The following is a 20,670-nucleotide window of genomic DNA, read 5'->3' as shown; positions in this document are numbered from 1 at the left end:
GTTTCTCCAATTGTGAAGCACATTAAATTTCATTGTGCTACACAAGACACTGCAAGAGCAGGGACAGGCCATGGAAGCAGCAATAGCAGTGGCATTTGCTAATTCTCTGAGCACCAGAGGGATGAAATGAGGGAGCCACAGCCTAGGGTGAAAAGAGCCACATGCAGCTCCCGAACCACATTTTGATGGCCCCTGTTTTAGAGAGTCAATGAAGCTACTTGGAGGTTTATCTATATGCTCAGGTTCATCTAACTAGAACAAAATGGTATGAAGCCTTCATAGAACTTGTTAAAGGATGTGCTGTGAACTTGAGATGGATGATGTCATATCTCTCCCCCTCACCCTAATCTGGAAAGTCTTGTCTCCTCTGCAGATGCATTATGTTATCTTATTTCTTATCTTGTCCTTTCCTAGCTTCATGACAATTGAAATGATTAACTCATTTATTTTACACTTTGCTGATTATCCTAACTTAATCTTAAATTTTTCTATGTTTATTTCCTTTGATTTTAATGACCTTAATTGCCGAAACAAGCATGCAAATGCAATAATGACTGCAATAAATAATTAAGTATTATGAGCCTGAGAAACTACTTAATCATCAGATACTGACTTTTATCATTAAATGTTCTTTAGTATTTAGATCTGGTCTCAAGATAATAATGTAGCACTTGGGGAAGAAGATGCAGCCCAGCAGGCCAGCACCAGAAGCCAAAATGGAGAAAACCTGCACAGCCACCATGTATTTCCCTTTGGTGCTCAAGTAGGTGGGCAGAAAGGAGAGCCAGACACTGCAGAAGACCAGCATGCTAAAGGTAATCAGTTTGGCTTCATTGAAGGCCCCAGGCAGGTTCCTGGCCAGAAAAGCCACTGCAAAGCAAATGGCAGCAAGGAAACCCATGTAGCTGAGAGCAGCATAAAACATGGTGACAGAGCCTTCATTGCATTGCAGAATGATCTCTCCAGGCTGGGAGTGTAAGTCAGAGTCAGGAAATGGGGGAGAAACTCCCAGCCAGATCGCACAAATTACCATTTTTCCAGCAGAACCAGAAAGGATGATGGAGTTGGCCAAGCTCTTTCCCAACCATTTCCTCACTCTGTTACCTGGTTTCGTGGCCAGGAAGGCCAAAACTACCATGATTGTTTTGGCTAACACACAAGACACAGCTACAGAGAAAATGATGCTGAACATAGCTTGTCGGAGAAGGCAGGTGGATTTCTTTGGTTGGCCAATGAAGAAAAAGGAGGACAAGAAGCAGAGCAAGAGGGAAACCAGGAGGATGTAAGACAGGTCACGGTTGTTAGCTTTGACAATGGGAGTTTCTAGATATTTAAGGAATATGACTAAAATAAAGCCTGTGGTTAGAAACAAGAATACAGCAAAGGAAACCAGGATGATGCCCAGATGTTCTTCATAGGACAGGAAGGTTATTCTTTTGGGGATACATTGGATTCTGTCATCAGTTGGATGTTTATTATCTGGGCACTTGGTGCATTTTTCAGTATCTGAGAAAACAGTAATATGAAATATAGATATAGACATAGAAAGATAAAAACAATCTGGTTGCCCATCTTAAACCAGATATTTATTGCCATCTTTTGCTTCCTACAATTTAGCCAGTTACCAATCCAGGACAAGCCCTGTCCTCTAATTCCATGGCTGAAGAGCTTTTTTAGAAGCCTTTGGTGAGGGACTTTGTCAAAAGCCTTTTGAAAGTCAAGATATACAATATCAACTGGGTCTCCTTTATCTGTGTGTTTATTTACACTCTCAAAGAATTCTAACAAGTTAGTAAGACATGGTTTGCCTTTGCAGAAACCACGTTGATTTTCTTTCAGCATGCCTTTTTTTCTATGTGCCCAGTAATTTTAGCTTTAATAATGGTTTTCATCACTCTGCCTGGAACTGGTCTATAATTTCCTGGATGACCTCTGGATCCTTTCTTGAAGATTCGGGTTACATTTGCCTACCTCCAATCTTCAGGTACAGTGCCTGCTCTTAGAGAAATATTATATATTTTAGCTACAAGTTCAGCAATTTCACACTTGAGTTCCTTGAGAACTCTAGGGTGGATGCCATCTGGACCCGGCGATTTGATGACATTTAGTTTAGAAAGGCATGCAAGAACATCTTCCTTGTTTATCTCTATCTGGTTTAATTCTTCTAATTCCCTCCCTGAGAAAAGGTCCCTTCCAACTCTGTTGTTGTTGTTGCTGCTGCTGCTGATGTTGTTTATTTATTTATTTATTTATTAGTTGGACTTGTATGCCGCCCCTCTCCGGAGACTCGGGGCGGCTCACAACAAGTAAAAACAGTCACAACAATCCAATTAATTAAAATATTTAACGATTTAAGAAAACCCCATGTAATAGCAAACACACAGACAAGCATACCATGTATAATTAACATGCCCAGGGGAGATGTTTAGTTTCCCCATGCCTGACGGCAAAGGTGAGTCTTAAGGAGTTTTCAGAAGGCAGGAAGAGTAGGGGCAGTTCTAATCTCCGGGGGGAGTTGGTTCCAGAGAGCCGGCGCCGCCACAGAGAAGGCTCTTCCCCTGGGACCCGCCAACCGGCATTGTTTAGTTGACGGGACCCGGAGAAGGCCCACTCTGTGGGACCTAATCGGTCGCTGGGATTCGTGCGGCAGGAGGCGGTCTCGGAGATATTCTGGTCCGATGCCATGAAGGGCTTTAAAGGTCATAACCAACACTTTGAATTGTGACCAGAAATTGATCGGCAGCCAATGCAGACTGCGGAGTGATGGTGAAACATGGGCGTACCTAGGTAAGCCCATGACTGCTCTCGCAGCTGCATTCTGCACGATCTGAAGTTTCCGAACACTTTTCAAAGGTAGCCCCATGTAGAGAGCATTACAGTAGTCGAACCTCGAGGTGATGAGGGCATGAGTGACTGTGAGCAATGAGTCCCGGTCCAGATAGGGCCGCAACTGGTGCACCAGGCGAACCTGGGCAAACGCCCCCCTCGCCACAGCTGAGAGATGGTTTTCTAATGTGAGCTGTGGATCGAGGAGGACGCCCAAGTTGCGGACCCTCTCTGAGGGGGTCAATAATTCCCCCCCCAGGGTAATGGACAGACAGATGGAATTGTCCTTGGGAGGCAAAACCCACAGCCACTCCGTCTTATCCGGGTTGAGTTTGAGTCTGTTGACACCCATCCAGGCCCCAACAGCCTCCAGGCACCAGCACATCACTTCCACCGCTTCGTTGACTGGGCATGGGGTGGAGATGTAAAGCTGAGTATCATCGGCATATTGATGATACCTCACCCCATGTCCTTGGATGATCTCACCCAGCGGTTTCATGTAGATGTTAAATAGCAAGGGGGAGAGGACCGACCCCTGAGGCACCCCACAAGGGAGAGACCTTGGAGCCGACCTCTGACCCCCCACTAACACCGACTGCGACCGGCCAGAGAGGTAGGAGGAGAACCACTGAAGAACAGTGCCTCCCACCCCCAACCCCTCTAACCGGCGCAGAAGGATACCATGGTCGATGGTATCGAAAGCCGCTGAGAGATCGAGGAGCACCAGGACAGAGGATAAACCCCTGTCCCGGGCCCGCCAGAGATCATCCATCAACGCGACCAAAGCGGTTTCCGTGCTGTAACCGGGCCAGAAACCCGACTGCTGGGGACCTTGTTGTTATCAATTGAAATGTTTTTATATTGAACCATGTTTATTTTGTTTATTTTGTTGTGAGGCACCCTGGCCTACATCCTCCATACTAATCTACCCAGGCTTCATGCTCTGGGGAATCCAGAGCATGATACCATGGTCTTTCAAGACTGGTGGATGCCAATGGACCACTCTGAGTCCCTAGGGAGTTGGACAGCATAGAAATATAATTTAATTAATTAATTAATTAAACAGAAAAGATACTTCATTAAACAGAATTCATCTTATTATTTATTTATTTATTTATTCATTCATTCATTCATTCATTTATTCATTTATTTATTCATTCATTCATTCATTTATTAGATGTCTATGCCACCCTTCTCTCCAGGGCGGCTAACATCAAGAAAAAATACAATAAATTTAGAAAAACTAAATCTAAAAACATCCTAAAAACCCAATTTCTTAAAACCAGTTGCTCGCATTCACCCAATCATACCTATAAATTCATTCTTGCCCAATCCACTAAGTTCTTCTATCTCTTCCAGACTTATTCTTCAAGTTCTTATTCCTCTCGTTATAGAACAAATTTGACATGTTAAAAATAGCAATGAAGAGTAAAATAATCAAATTCACATATGTCTTTTAACATGCACTTTGACAAAATGTTCTGGTTGAATCCAATGAGTGTGTTACTCACCTTCCTGTGTGGAGATGGTCCCCTCTGGACAAGGAATACAATCATAACAGCAGATTGGTTCCTCTTTCCGAGCCCTTTTTACAAATCCAGGGTGACAATTGTCAACACATTTGGATTGAGGCAGAGACTAAGCAGAAAAACAAAATCCATTCCAAAATATCTGCCAAATTTATATTTATCAACTTGATTAAAATAAAATGAAACTACTCATAAGAAAGAAACTGCTGAGCAATAGCTCAGGAAACGTTTTTTTCTGGATTACATAAAGTTTTTTAAACCCACTCCCCTTTGAAAATAATTTAAATCCTCGATATTTTGATCTTTTTGTTTCTTTTTTGGCTCTTTTATTACTCTTTTTCTTCTCAATGTATTTCTTTCTATATTAATTAGTAAAATTTACTTATGATAATTATATGTAAATATACAAAATATAATGTATCAGAAAGGTAATAGAAATGGATTAAGATCTGTTAAAAAAGAACAAAACATGTGAGAAATAATACTTTTGCTCCTTATTCTTTTACTTTTTTTCTTTTTTCTTTTCTTCTTTTTTATTTCTGGAAAACAATAAAGATACTTTATTAAAAAAAAAGAAAATAATCTAAATCCTTGTTCCAGTTAAAATATAAAGAAAAAAAATGCTCATAAACTAGGACTGTCAACCTCAAATGAGATATTATTTAGTTATAGATGTACATTTATATTTTCAATTCATACAGTTGCCATGCTGATGAAATAAGACAAAATACGACTGCCTAGTTTCTAGAATTATAGTGAGGCTGAGTGGAAGTGGAAGTGAAATCATAAGACCATGTTACTCAAAAAGGGTAAGTCAGGAATATTTTTTGCAGCACATGGGACATGTATTCGACATGTATGTCATCTAATTGTAATTGAAATTACAATTAGATGACATAGAAAGATAGACTCACATTTATTTATTAGTTAAAATTGGAAAATTCTTTGAAGACTTAATGCGGCTGACAATCAAGATAAGCAATTGCATTCAATGGATTTGGGCTTTCAAGCCGAAGTAGCATTTCATTACACATTGACCCTCGTTTTTCAATTGTCAAAAAGGACTTTTGGCGTGGGGGATAAAAGCAACTTTCTGTCCTTATTTTTTCTATATAAAGGCATTCTCTCACATTGGACAAGTCATTGTGGTTTCATTTTGAATGAATACCTTGGATCACCCTCCCAGCATAAGGAGGCCTATCCCAGTGGGGTAAAACAGAGACACTGATAACTGGTCAAATATGGGCTCTTCAAAAATACATAATCCTGCTCTCTCAGGGGACACCAACACTAACTATATAGACAGAAAAAAGTTTCCAATATTTTCAACCACCTTGTTGAGCAACTTTAGCCGTGCAAGAGCATCTTGGTTGATAATAAGCCTCTGTCTTTCAAGACTCCCCAGTTGCTCTTTGATGGGATCTTTCTTGGGGAAAAGCAACCAACTTACGATATTCAGATCTGCTGCTACATTTCCACTTTGGTCCAAGTATAATTTCTCCCAGGAAAAATTGCAAAACTCATTCTTCTCCAGAAAGGGATGGAACTAGAATTGAAACATCCAGGAATTTTGAAAGCAATTTGACACTTCCTAAAATAAGAAGCAACTTTAAAGATGAGCCAGTGAACAAGAGCTGTTGAGTCCTCCCTTCACTATTTGACTAAATAGCAATAATACTTATATACTATTTCACATTTCACATTCCATATCGCATCTCAGACATTAACACCCTTGAAAATGTTCAAAGATACTTCACCAGAAGAGCCCTTCACTCCTCCACTCGAAATAGAATACCCTATGAGACTAGACCTTCAATCCTGGGCCTAGAATGTTTAGAACTAAGATGCCTTAAACAAGATCTAAGTATTGCCCACAAGATCATATGCTGCAACGTCCTGCCTGTCGGCGACTACTTCAGCTTCAACCACAACAACACAAGAGCACACAACAGATTTAAACTTAATATTAACTGCTCCAAACTTGACTGTAAAAAATATGACTTCAGTAACCGAGTTGTCGAAGCGTGGAACTCATTACCGGACTCCATAGTGTCATCCCCAAACCCCCAACACTTTACCATTAGATTATCTACGGTTCACCTATCCAGATTCCTAAGAGGTCACTAAGGGGCGAGTACAAGTGCACTCGAGTGCCTTCCGTCCCCTGTCCTATTACTCTCCGATATCTCCTATATCTCTTCTTCTATTCTTTCATTGATATATTCTATTCCTATATATTCTTTTCTATTATTTCTTAGATACAATTTACTATGAACATCTCCTCTATAACCTTCATCATGTATTTTACTATGTGTATATTGATATATATTCACTAAACCCTCATTGTGTATTGGACAAAATAAATAAATAAATAAATAAATAAATAAATAAACAAACCCTCTCTAACTGGTTTATACAATTACACATTGCCCCCAACAATCCGGGTCCCCATAGAAGGCTGAGTCAATCTTTTTTTTTAAATCTCCAAATGTTCTTTAAGGGTAGCCCCATGTAGAAAGCATTATAGTAGTTGAGCCACAAAGTGACAAGGGCATGAATGACTGTGAGAAGAGACTCCCTATCCAAATAGGTCTGGAACTGGTGCATTAGGTGGACCTGTATGATGGTCCCCCTAGCCACAGCCAAGAGATGTTGTTCTAATCTCAGCTATGGATCTAGGAGGACTTACAGATTGCACACCCATTCTGAGGGGGTTAAAATCCCCCCCCCCCAGAGTCAAGGATGGACAGATGGAACAGTCCTTGGGAGGCAAAACTCACAGCCACTCAGTCTTGTCGGGGTTGAGTTTCAGTCTGTTAACTCCCATCTAGTCATTCGCAGCTTCCAGGCACCACCTTATCACTTCCACTGCTTTACTGAATTGACATGGGGGAGAGATGTACAGCTGAATGCCATGAACGTACTGCTGGAACCTCAGCCCATGCCATCAGATGATCTCACCCAGCAATTTCATGTAGATGTTAAACAGAACAGGGGAAAGGACCAATCCCTGAACACCCCACTAAGGAGGGACCTAGGAGTTGATGCAAGAGGAAGTTGCCCAAATGAAAAAAGCAGGTAGGCAGAACCATTTTGAACACACTAACAAGCCAGGGTGGTGGCTATCTTATAAATTAAGGAAAGAGAGAAAAAAATAAATACATATACCAATTGGAGGATGAGGAAGGAAATATAAAAACAGGGATAGAGGGGGGAAAGGAAAATGGTAAATTACCATGGTAAATTATATAACAAAAAAGAATTAAAAAGAAATGATATACAAAACTATTTACAAGGAATAAATAATGAACAGATAACTGATACAGAAAAAGAAATTCTAGACGAGGAAATAACAATGACTGAACTGAAAAATACAATATATAAACAGAAAGATAATATAACTCCAGGATCAGGGGAATGTTACAAAGGATTACAAAATATTTTAACAAAACTATTACTATCTGTATACAAGAAAGTATTACAGAAAGAAGAAATAGCAAACTTATGGATAGAGTTATTAATCACTTTGATTCTGAAGGAAGTAGAAGAAAAGCAAAAAAAAAATACAATATTGTAGGCCAATCTCACTGCTAAATGCTGATTACGAGATTTTTACTTCCATTATGGCAGAAAGATTAAAACAAGTATTAAATAGAACTATCCATCCAGACTAAAATGGTTTCCTCCCAAAGAGATACATAACAAACAGCACAAGAATAGTATTCAACATACTGTACTAGAACATTATGAATCAAACCCTGGAAAATCTGCAACAGTAGTATTCCATGATGCACAAAACGCATTTGACAATTTAAATTGGGAATTTTTTGTTAATAAATTTGAAAAAATGAATTTTGGAGAAAAATATATTAGAATGATACACACAATATATTCAAAACAAACAGCAAGAATAATGGAGACATAACCAATAAATTTAACATTGCAAAATGAGTGTGACATGGTTATCCGTTATCCCCCTTGCTTTTTATATTTGCAACAGAATCACTACTACAACAAATTAGAAAATCATCAGAAATTAAAGGATTAAGGATAAGAGACCAGGAATATAAACTGCAGGCCTTCAATGATGATTTAGTTTTTAATGTAGAAGACCCTATAGAAACAACAACAAAATTAATTGATAAAATTAACAAATTTGAAAAGGTGGTGAGCCTAAAAATTAAGAGAAAAAAGGGAAACTAAAATCATAACTAAAAACTTATCATATGAACAAAAATAAGAATTGGAGCCCGATCGCGCCGGAGGAGCGGTGGCTGAACTCCGGCACTGCAGTCCTCCTTTCCAGCTTGTAGGACGCGGTTTCGCGTTGTGCCAACTCCGGATGGGTCGGCCCAGGACAGGGGGTCTCCTGGACACCCTGGGATGGATCGCCGCGGTCCTGAGGGTTAGGGATAACCCCGCAGCTGCAGACATGGAGAGCTGTGCCCGGGCGGCTGCCCGGACACAGCCATAGCGATCGCCGAAAGCGGAAGGTCAAAAAATAGAAGAAGAAGTCTACAAATAACAGATCAGCAGATAAAGGAGACTCACAGCACCACACGGAATTCCTTTGGTATCTTTACAAGTTTGGGAAAAAGAAGATTTTAAACTCTAAGGCGAATACAACAAAAGAAAAAAAACTGTAAGTGATATCCATCCGCGGAGGAGAAGATCAGCCGGAACTACTTGCCTTTGTTACAATTGAGTATAACTTTCATCTTTTTTTGCTATTTTAAGATTATAGTGTGGTGTGTCTACTTTCCCTTTTCTTCTTTTATTTTTTCTTGTTACAATTTTGATATATAAATTTTTTCTTTTCTTTTTACAAAATTAAAGTTTGACTTGGAAATTATGGAGTGAATGAAGTAAAATATATTAATCAATTGAACACTGTAGAACCAATGAACTGAACTAATCCAATTTACGCTATTTCAATGGAATTTTACTGAAGTTATAAATACTTGAAATGAATTTTGGACTATTCATCTTATTTTTCTATTTTTAAAATTTTTGACGTTATTTTTATTCCTTTATTAATCCTTTCCTTGGACTTGCTGGGACTATTTTTTGTGTGATTTTAGAGGTGTAAGGATATTTTTCGTATTTTTATTTTTCTACTCCTCGTTGTTCTTTTTTTTTTTTTTTTTTAAATATATAATATAGAAACTTGGACTATTTGAATTTGGAAATTACTCTGGACATTGGTTTTGGATTCATTTTTCTTTTTTCTTCTTTTTTTTCTGGACAATTTTATTAGAGCATAAGTTAGGCTCACTTTATTTGGACTCATTAGAAATTTTTGGACCCCTTTTTCTTTAGAACTTTTGATATATTTCTCTTTTCCAACAAAAAGTCTGTTTATTACAACTACCCTTGGATTAATTTTTATTTTTTCATTTTTACACATATAAGTATATTTTTTGAATATTAGAAATAATTTTAAATATATTTTTCTATATTTTTTAAATATATAAAATATTTTCTTCCCCTCTCTGTTTTTTCTGTCCTTTTAAAAGAAATTCTCCTTAGTTGTTTTTTTCTTTCTATTTGCCTGTCTTTGAAGAAATCCTTTGTACCTTCCTTTCTTTTTACTTTTTTACTTTTTTCTTTTCTTCTTTCTCTCTCTTCCTTTTTCCTCTTTTATATTTTTTCTTTTTTTCATTACTAAATAGCTATGTGCTAGAATATTGGTTTCTTCCTTTCCCCCACCTGATCCCCTTTTAAGGAATTTGGGAACTCACTGAAATATTTTTTTTCTACCTTTACCCCTTTACTTTCTTTTTCTTTTCTATTCTCCTTTTAATTAAACTCAATAATTAATTATAGCATCAATTGAACTGAATTAATATACTCAATCTTTCTCTTTTCCTTTTTCTGCTCCATTTTTCTATTAAGAATACATAAGATTTAGATTAAAATATTTTTAACATAGAATAAATAACAGTAAATTTTGGATTATGAAAGGTTCCCACAGGGCACAGAGTGTGACTTCAGTGACTACAATAACAACGCGAAAACAACCAACTACTCCTGCCACAACTTCTACACCCAGGACCTCCCCAACTTCATCACCGTTACAACAAAGGACCATACCCACAATGTTGGCCAAAGAGAAAGAAAAAGACAAGCCTACGATGGACCCTGATCTTCAGACTATCCAAGAAGCATTAGCAGACATCAAGGCATTACAAACCCAGGCAAAAACTCAAAGTGACACAAACAAAGAAGAAATGAAAACCTACCTACAAGAATTGAGGCAAGAGATGAAGGAGATGAAAGACGAAATTAAAAAAGAAATTGCAGAACTCCGAACTGAATTAACTGAAGTAAAAGGGAATGTTGTCGAAATGGACGGAAATATAAAAGTTATTCAACAAAAACTACAAGACAGCGAAAAGAGAATACAAGTGACAGAAGGAAAAATCCAAGATGTGGGACAGAGAGTAGAAGAATACGAAGACCGTAACTACGCAGCCCGCAGAGACTTTGATATAGCAATAACCAATCTAGAACTCTACTCCGCACAACATGGCTTGAGGTTTCAAAACATCGAAGAAGAAAAAGACGAAGACTTGCCTGCAAAAATGGCAGAAGTTATGGGAGCTATTTTGCAGTTAGACCCAACAGAACTGGCAAAAGAGATCGACGAAGTCTACCGAGTTCAGACTGGATATGTTAGGCGTCACAATTTACCCAGAGAAGTCCACATTTAGTTCACAAGAAGAATTGTCAAAGATGTGATACTGAGATACACAAAAAACGAGTCTTTCCAACGTAATGGAAAAGAAATTGCGATTCTGAAACAAGTTCCGAGGAGAGTCCGAGAGGCTAGAAGACAATATTATTTTCTTACAAGTATTTTAATCAGAAAGAGCATTCCTTTCAGATGGCTGATACCAGAAGGTTTGACCCTAACATGGCAATCAACAAGAGTGAAAATAGAAAGCGTAGAACAAGCACGATCTTTCCTTGCACGCAGTGGACTGGACAGTACCGCACAAATCCAGATTCAATCAAAGCCTGGCGACGAAATGATGGGGGCTACAGGTGGTGGAGGGGAAGAAGCGTTGGTGGTGAGGCAGAAACAACTACAGATTTCACAGGACTTAATTTTGGACACCTGACTCCGAGAACCAAAAGAACCCAAAAGGTACTATAAATAAAGATGACACATGATCTGAAAATATTTTCAGTCAATGTAAATGGATTGAATAACCCAAGGAAGAGAAACCAAGTTTTAACTAAACTAACGAAACAAAAAGCCCAGATAAACATCCTACAAGAAGTCCATATCAAAAAATCAAAAAGAAGTCTCCTTAAAAACTCAAAATTGGGAAAATTATATACAAGTCTGGCCAATCAAAAGAAAAGAGGTGTAGCAATGTATATTGATGATCTAATTGAATCCAAAGAAATATACAATGATGGGGATGGAAGGATTTTGATAGTACAATTAGATTTAGACACTAAACCTTTAACAATTGTCTCAATTTATGCACCAAATGATAATCAAAAACAATTCTATAAAGACTTACATGAAAAAATTAATGAGTTATCAATTGAAAATATGATAATAATAGGAGACTTTAATGCAATCTCAGATGACCAAATGGATTATAATGGGAAAAGAAAAGGAAAAAAAAAGGTAATATTACCGGCGTCATTCTGGAAAATGAGTTCAGAATTAGCATTAAAAGACGTATGGCGAGAACAGCATTTAAAAGATAAACAGTATACTTTTTATTCCAACCCACATAAGACATGGTCTAGAATTGATATGGCTTGGGCCCCTATTCACATAATGGAACAAATAAGAGAAATAGAAATAGAGACAAACACTTGGGCGGACCATAACCCTCTATCCATATATTGGAAAGGTAAAAGGATAATAAAGAATTGGTCAATGAATAGAACTATAATAAAAGACCCTGAATATAAGAAATGGATAGAGAAGGAATTAGAGATTTTTTTAAAAATAAATAAAAATACAGATACCACCCCTCAAAATTTATGGGATACAACCAAAGCATATATACGTGGATTAACAATATCATTCATAGCAAAAAAAAATAAAGAAAAGAAAGAATACCAAGGAACATTACTAGAAGAATTAAGAAAATTAGAAACTTTAATGCAAAAAGAGGACAAGGACGACAAATTAAAAAATCAGAGAGAATTAATAAGACATAAATTGAGATTAATAGAACAAGAATTAATCGCAGAAAAGATAAAGAGAGCAAAACAAGATTATTTTGAACATGCGAATAAACCTGGAAGATGGCTGGCATACAAACTAAGAAAAGAGAGAGAAAATAAAATTATAAAAAATCTGACAGATTCAAAAGGTACAATAAAACATAGAATAGAAGATAAAAAGGAAATAGCATCGGAATTCTATAAACAATTATATAAGAAAGAAGAGATAAGTGAGGATCTAATTTTTAAATATCTGGAAAAAATAGAACTTCCAGTTTTAACGGAAGCTCAACAGCAAAGATTAAATAGACCTGTTACAGATGTAGAATTAAAACAATCTATAAAGAATCAAAAAAATAATAAAGCGACTGGTCCAGACGCAATACCAGCTGAATTTTATAAACTAGAACTAGAAATATTCTTTTCCAACATGCTTGAGATATATAATCAAATATTGACAACAGGTAAATTACCAAAAACCTGGTCAGAAACTTTAATAACCTTAATACATAAGGCTGATACCAAGAAAGAAAAAATTGAAAATTACAGACCTATCTCATTGTTGAATGTAGACTACAAAATCTTTATATCAATATTTGCCAATAGATTTAAAAGTATTATAAATAATATGATACATAGTGATCAAAATGGATTTTTACCAGGAAGACAAATTAAAAATAATTTAAGAATAATAGTTAATACTTTGGAATACTATGAGCAGCACCCTGAAAAGCAAATGACACTTGTATTCCTAGATGCCCAAAAAGCATTTGACAACGTGGATTGGAATTTTATGAAAATACAATTAAATAAGATGGAAGTAGGAACAAAGTTTTTTAATATAATAGACGCTATATATTCTGAACAAACTGCTAAAATTATAATAAATAGTGAACAAACAGAAAAAGTAGTTATACAAAGAGGAGTAAGACAAGGTTGTCCAATATCACCATTGTTATTTATTTTAACTTTAGAAGCATTGTTGATAAAAATAAGAGCAGATAAGAAAATAAAAGGATTGGAAATTAGAAAAGAAATCTATAAAACACAAGCATTTGCTGATGATGTAGTGTTTATTTTGGAAGACCCAATAGAATCTATTTTAAACTTAATAAATGTGATTGAAGAATATGGGAACGTTGCAGGATTGAAAATAAATAAGGAAAAGACACAGATACTAACAAAAAATATGACTGAAATACAGAGAAAATATTTAGGAGACCTATCAAACATAAAGATCACGAAAAAAGTGAAATATTTAGGGATATGGATGACCTCCAAAGCCGTATCTTTAAAAAAAGACAATTATTTAAAATTATTAAGTCAGATTAAAAAAGACTTAGAAATATGGAGTAATCTACAATTATCACTTGTAGGAAGAATCTCCACAGTTAAAATGAATACCCTTCCAAAAATATTGTTTCTTTTCCAAGTGATTCCAATAAATCCAGGAACGAAATTCTTTGCCGAATTGAATAAGATAATAAGAAAATTTATTTGGCAAGGTAAAAAATCAAGAATAAAACAAAATTCATTAGAAGATCGTAAGGAAAGAGGAGGCCTGGGTCTCCCAAATTGGAAACTATATTATCATGCCACGGCCCTGACATGGATAAAAGAATGGCTTACACTAGAAAATCAAAGATTGCTTAATCTAGAAGGCCACGACTTGATGGTCGGGTGGCATGCATTTGTATGGTATGATAAGTTAAGAACCCACTCATATTTTAAAAATAATGTTATTAGAAAGGCATTGATAGAAGTGTGGAATGAAATAAAGAAAAATCACTTTTTAGTAATGCCAGAATGGGTTTCACCCCTTGAAGCTATAGTACACCCAAATCTTAAAGGAAAAGGTAAGATTTGGAAATATAGTGACTTGTTAAATAATCAATTAAAATTAAGAACAAAACAAGAGTTATATGAGTTAGGTATAGATTTAGATTGGTGGCATTATATGCAGATTAGTTCTAGATATCAAATAGACGTAAAGACTTATATTTTTTAAAAAGAAAATAATGTACTGGGCAAATTATTATTCCAAAATCAAACAAAGACAATCGGAAATGTTTATAAATATTTACTAAATCATAGAACGATAGGTTGGATATTGAAAGATAATATGATCAGTTGGTGCAAAAATTTTGGCAAAGAGATTGATTTAGATACTTGGGAAAAGATATGGATGTATAATTGGAAAATAACAAAATCAATCTCTTTCAAAGAAAATCAAATTAAGATGTTTTATAGATGGCATCTTCCACCATACAGAATTTCTAAAATGTTTCCTTCGGTATCGCCCATTTGTTGGAAATGCAAAAAAGAAGTTGGCACATATTACCATGCATGGTGGACCTGTCCGGAGACAAAAATATTTTGGAATAAAGTAGAGAATTGGATAAATGAAATAACAAAGGAGAAGATTAAAAAATCTCCTGAATTTTTTCTATTGGGTATTTCAAATATAAAGTATAAAAAAGAAATTTACTATTTAATAATACATATATTGATGGCGGCACGAAAGACGATACCGAAAGACACTGAGGTGTTCAAAAAAATTATAGAGTGTGCAGAATTAGACATGATGACTAAACATTTGAACAATCAAACCGAAACAGAATTTTATAAAATTTGGGATAAAGTATATGATTGGTGGAATGTTAAAAACAGTATTAAAAATTAAATATATAAGAATAAATGACTATCTAAAAAACATAAGATAGAATTATATAGTTTATATTATAACTAACTTAGAAGTGTTTATATTATCTTCTTTTTGTATTACTAATAATTTGTTTATTGCTCTTTGATATTTATATATACATATAAGTATATTATTATTTAAAAAAACATAAAGAAACTTAATAATCTTAATTTTAAAAATGTATAATTAAATTTTATGATAATGTAATCTTCAAGTGTGGCTTTTCTGCTTAAATCTGATAATAGTTAGAGTTTTTTATATTCTGTATTAGTTAGACTTCTATGATAAGCGGAGCAATGGTAGCTCCTTAAATGTTCAATGTTGTATGTCTTTGTTCGTTTTCTTTTGAAAATAATAAAAAATATTTTTTTAAAAAAAAACAACAACAAAATTAATAGATAAAATTAACAAATTTGAAAAGGTGGTGAGCCTAAAAATTAAGAGAAAAAAGGGAAACTAAAATCATAACTAAAAACTTATCATATGAACAAAAATAAGAATTGGAAAATAAATTGGGAATTCAAGTGTTAAAAAAATCAAATACTTAAGAATAAATTTGATGGTTAAATGTACAATTAAATAAGACAACTGAAGAACTACTTAAACAAAAAGAAATTTAAATAATTGGAATAAGATGCAAATTTATTTAATAGGATGGATATCAACAATTAAAATGTCAATCCTACCCAAATTTCTATATTTATTTCAAACTGAACCAATAAAACTAGACAAAAAAATACTTTGATTGTTTAAACAATATTGTAATGAAATTTATTTGGGCTGGGAAAAAATCCAGAATTTGATAGAGATACCTGTAAGACAATATGAAGCAAGGAGGATTCAGACTACCTAATTTGGAACTTTATTATCAAGCTTGCTCAATGCAATAAATTAAAGACTGAATAAAATTAGAAAACAAAAAAATATTATTGCCTGAGGGATATTATCTGCAGATTGGGTGGCATGCAAACATAGAATTAGAACAATGGGATTAAATTTGGAATAAAAACTACAGACTAACAAAATCTACAGCTTAAAAGGAAAATATTTACAAATTAAAATCTGGCTAATTTGTTGTATGAGTAGCTTGACAGAAGAAAATAAGAATTTGCTAAACATTATAATATTAATACTAATACTAGGATTGCAAGGACAAATGAACAAATTACTGTATTATATCAAATATTTAGACAGATAGATAGATAAATAGATGGATAGATAGATAGATAGATAGATAGATAGATAGATAGATAGATAGATAGATAGATAGATAGATAGATAGATAGATAGATAGATAGATAGATAGATACTGTGTACAGGTGTTATTAGTAAGTTCCTTAGAGATATAGAAACTGTAATGATGGTAAAATAGATAGAATAGTAGATAAGCGTAAAATAAAAGTCAATATGGTTTGTTTATTTATTTTATTCATTTATTCAAATTTATAAGCCGCCCTTCTCCTGACAAACTCAGAGTGGCATTAAAATGAATACAAAAATTTAAAAAATACCCCAGAATAGATACAATAAAAACAGATACAAAAGTTAAAACCCAATATAAAACAGACATGCAACCATCACTCATTCATAATACTGATCGGAGCAGAATACAGTAGTCCCTCACCTATCGCTGGTGTTACGTTCCAGACCTGGCCACGATAGGTGAAATCCACGATGGGGAATTTATCGACTGATAGTACTTATTTAAGTATTTATATTGTAATTGTTTGGTAAGTTTTCATTGTTTTAAGTGTTTAAAAACCCTTCCCACACAGTATTTATTTTAGATACAGTATTTAAATACAATATTTACAATTTTAGATTTTTTTTTTTTTTAAACCCTGCCGATCGAGTTCGCTGGGCTGTTTAAATCTGCCGATCGATTTCCTCAGAAACCCGCGATGAAGTGAAGCCGCAGTAGGGGAAGCACGGTATAGTGAGAGACTACTGTACTATCATTCAACAGTCCCAGACCTGCCAGCGTAGGTATGTTTTCAAAGCCTTTCAGAAAGCCAGGAGGGTGGGGACGGTACAAATCTCTTGTGGGAGTTGGTTCCAGAGGATCGGAGCCGCAACAGAGAAGGCCATTCCCTGTGGTCCCGCAAGCCGACATTGCTTCGCCGACAGGACCCAGAGAAGGCCAACTCTGTGCAATCTAATAGGTCACTAGGACATGTGAGGCAGAAGATGGTCCCATATCGCAAAATAACAAAAGAATAAATGTATGTATACATGGTTTGTTTGTGTTTTTTGGTTTGTTTTTGTATGTCTACTTTATTTGCATTTTCTTTTTGTATTTTTTAAAGTTTATACACCAATATTTTTTTAAAAAGGAACTAGATTTGATGGATCTACCTGCCATGGCTCTAGCCTTGGAGCCTCCAATCTCTTTTTCCACTCCTTTTTCCTCCTCCTAGGTATTGAGGAATATGCAACATTCAAGGCATGGGCCAGAGTCTTAACAACAGTATAAAAACAGTGGTCATTTTTTATCTGAATTCTGTTCTTTTTTTCTTCAATGTCCAGTGGTGCTATCTGGGTGCATCGTCTCCGGCCCTTGACAGAAAGGATGTGCTTTGAAAGAGAGCAGTGAAAAGATTGGTCTTCAAATTTGGAATCCCTAAAAAGATTGGGTTGAAAGGCATCATCGTTTGACCATTTTCTTTCCTGAAAAGAAAAGGTCCAAATACTGTGGATATATTGGTGAAGTGCATGCCTTCTCATTTTCAGTTTCTGAACTGTTGTGGTGATCCAGACTTTCCCTTCAGTGGGTCCTGACAAACCTTCAATTACTAAATGGATGTGCTGAAGTCTATCCCCAAGGGAAAAAAATTCTAAGAAGTGTACAAAGATATTGACTTTTCTCCACGTAGAAATGGCATTTCGGAGATGATCTATAGCTCTAGCCAATGAGAATTGGTGTGAGATAACAACACAAATTCCATTTCTGACAAGCATAGGAGTGAATGTTCTCATGAAATTCTCTCCCTCCTCTGTGTCTGTTGAAAAGACACCAATAAAATTCCATCTGAAATGGAGGAGCACATGGACAATCCCTGAGTATTGGAACCCATTTGAGGGGAGCATCTGATGGAAAAAGGGAAATTGACTTTTATCACTCAGAGCCGTTGAAACAATTCCATAACTGATCTGAAGTAGCAATGAAGAATAGTTTATTATATTTACATCAGATGAAGTCAAAATATAAGTGTGATTCTCATAAATATATTAGAATACTTTATGGTTCTTAACCCTTAAGCCATGTCAAGATAAAGAATACAAAATGAAAAATATTATAATCAGTTGTCTAATCTGGGATCTAAGAGACTGTCCTTTCTCTTTTCTAATAAAATTAACAATCAAACAATAGATGTGTTATATCTTCTATCTCTAGAGCACTGCAATGCAAATCAGTTCATTTTAGAGATTTTCTTAAATAATCCATATTTAACATTGTGTCCAGTTGCTCTACTTGAGTCAATGTTTCTGTCTCCGTTCCAATATAAATCCCAATCCCTAGACATGACAAGGCCATGGTGAAAAGCAGCTCGTGAATTCCAAAGAAAATATATGATTGAGTCTATTACACATCCAGAACCACCTTGCTCACCAGATAGAGAAGCACGCAAACAAACCTGTGGGATTTTGTAGGTTCCTACTAATGTTGACATTTGAATGGAGATGTCATCAAGACACCCATCAAGAACTGCCATCAGGTGGTCCTTCTTGCCACAGCTGTAGTTGGGAACATTAGCTTCTCCAGTTGAGAGCATGTCTAGCAAGGCATCTGAAGTCCCACGGGTGTTTGAATAGTTGTCATGGATGTTGTAGCCAATTGTGAGATTGTACAAAAGATGGAAATTCTTGTCAAGTTGTTGAATGGCAAAAATAAAGCATATGATTCTTTGTGGATCAATAACTATAAAACTGTAAAAAAAATATTAAGGTTGGGAATGTGGAATGAAGATTTAATACTCACAAATATCTCATTATTTGTAATAGTGCTCATTTTTAATTCATGCAATGATGAAATTCAAAATCATTCAATTATTAAATTAGAATCATCTGCAAGGAGGACTTATAAATGATCCAAAAAAATAATTCTAAAATATAAGCATATCAATCCAATAAATAAATAAATAAATAAATAAACAATAAATAAAAGCAAGACATTCTCTTGCATCTCTTGAAGTGTTTTTAATAGGAAAGTGAACACAAGAACAAGGGGACACAATCTGAAGTTAGTTGGGGGAAAGATCAAAAGCAACATGAGAAAATATTATTTTACTGAAAGAGTAGTAGATCCTTGGAACAAACTTCCAGCAGATGTGGTAAATAAATCCACAGTAACTGAATTTAAACATGCCTGGGATAAACATATATCCATCCTAAGATAAAATAAAGAAAATAGTATAAGGGCAGACTAGATGGACCATAAGGTCTTTTTCTGCCGTCAGACTTCTATGTTTCTATGTTTCTATGAAATAAGTTTGTTTGTTTATTTATTTATTTATTTATTTATTTATTTATTTGTCAACTATGTATTGATAGTATACAAAATCTAAATAATTAAAGAAGTTAAACAGGTCCTTGCAATATAAGTGAAATAAAAGAAATAAGAGTGTTATCACTGCAAATTGTTCAGTGAAAGAGAGAATGCAACTCCATCTCACTGAATAACTTACGAGTGAGATTGAGTATAAGGAGCTGTGTGGAAAGACAACATTATATCAGTTATTATTGTGGCAATGGAGACTATACTAATGAGGTGGTCTCCTGGCCTGTAATAGCTCTGTAGTTTTCTTCCCTCATGTTCCTCAAAACTCAGCAGGCACTTCATTCTCAGCTTCCCAGAGACTGGGTGGGACATCAGCAGAAGCAGAAGCAGAAGGAGGAGGTCCATAAGCCTTCTCCTGTTTCTAAGAAAGAAAAAGATAGTTTGACGAATTCAAAGCCCTGTCACAAGAAGAAAATGAGAGTAATTTTCCTAACTGAGAGAGTGATAAATAGAATTTAACCTGGAAAGGAAAGAAAGGAAAGGTAAATTCAAGAGGGACAGTCACTGAATGTCCCAAAATTTGAGCCAAACTGAGTGTGACCTGAGACATTTATCCTTTGCTGTTGCAAGATCCCTTTCAAGTTGTTTGAGTCTGGTGTTTACGTCAAAGATTATCACTGAAGAAATATCAGGAGAGATCTCACAGCCCAGGATTTTAATAATTACTGTAAAAAGCAACATCTCCTCTTGGGATCCTGAACTCCTTCCAGGCCTCCAGGTGCAGAGGAGTACAGTGATACCTTGTCTTACGAACGTCTCTTCATACAAACTTTTCATGATAGGAACCCGAAAAAGATTTAAAGGTTTAAGATTTGTTTGCCTCGCCTTAAGAGCCATTTTCATCTTACGAAACCCAA

General features: G+C 35.4%; 1 protein-coding gene across 1 annotated transcript; it reads right to left on the bottom strand.

Moving 5' to 3' along the window:
- Positions 1–601: 601 nt before the first annotated feature.
- LOC139163187 (vomeronasal type-2 receptor 26-like) lies at positions 602–20,095 on the bottom strand. Its single transcript, XM_070744147.1, has 6 exons — positions 19,941–20,095; positions 18,891–19,182; positions 17,611–18,405; positions 5,689–5,901; positions 4,338–4,464; positions 602–1,506 (listed from the first exon to the last, which is right to left on the bottom strand). Exons 1-6 carry the CDS (start codon positions 20,093–20,095, stop codon positions 602–604), a joined length of 2,487 nt encoding a protein of 828 aa, XP_070600248.1.
- Between the last annotated feature and the right edge of the window lie 575 nt (positions 20,096–20,670).

The sequence above is a fragment of the Erythrolamprus reginae genome, chromosome 2, assembly GCF_031021105.1.
Source record: "Erythrolamprus reginae isolate rEryReg1 chromosome 2, rEryReg1.hap1, whole genome shotgun sequence".
Classification (NCBI taxonomy): domain Eukaryota; kingdom Metazoa; phylum Chordata; class Lepidosauria; order Squamata; family Dipsadidae; genus Erythrolamprus; species Erythrolamprus reginae.
This window is presented reverse-complemented; position numbering and strand designations above follow the sequence as displayed.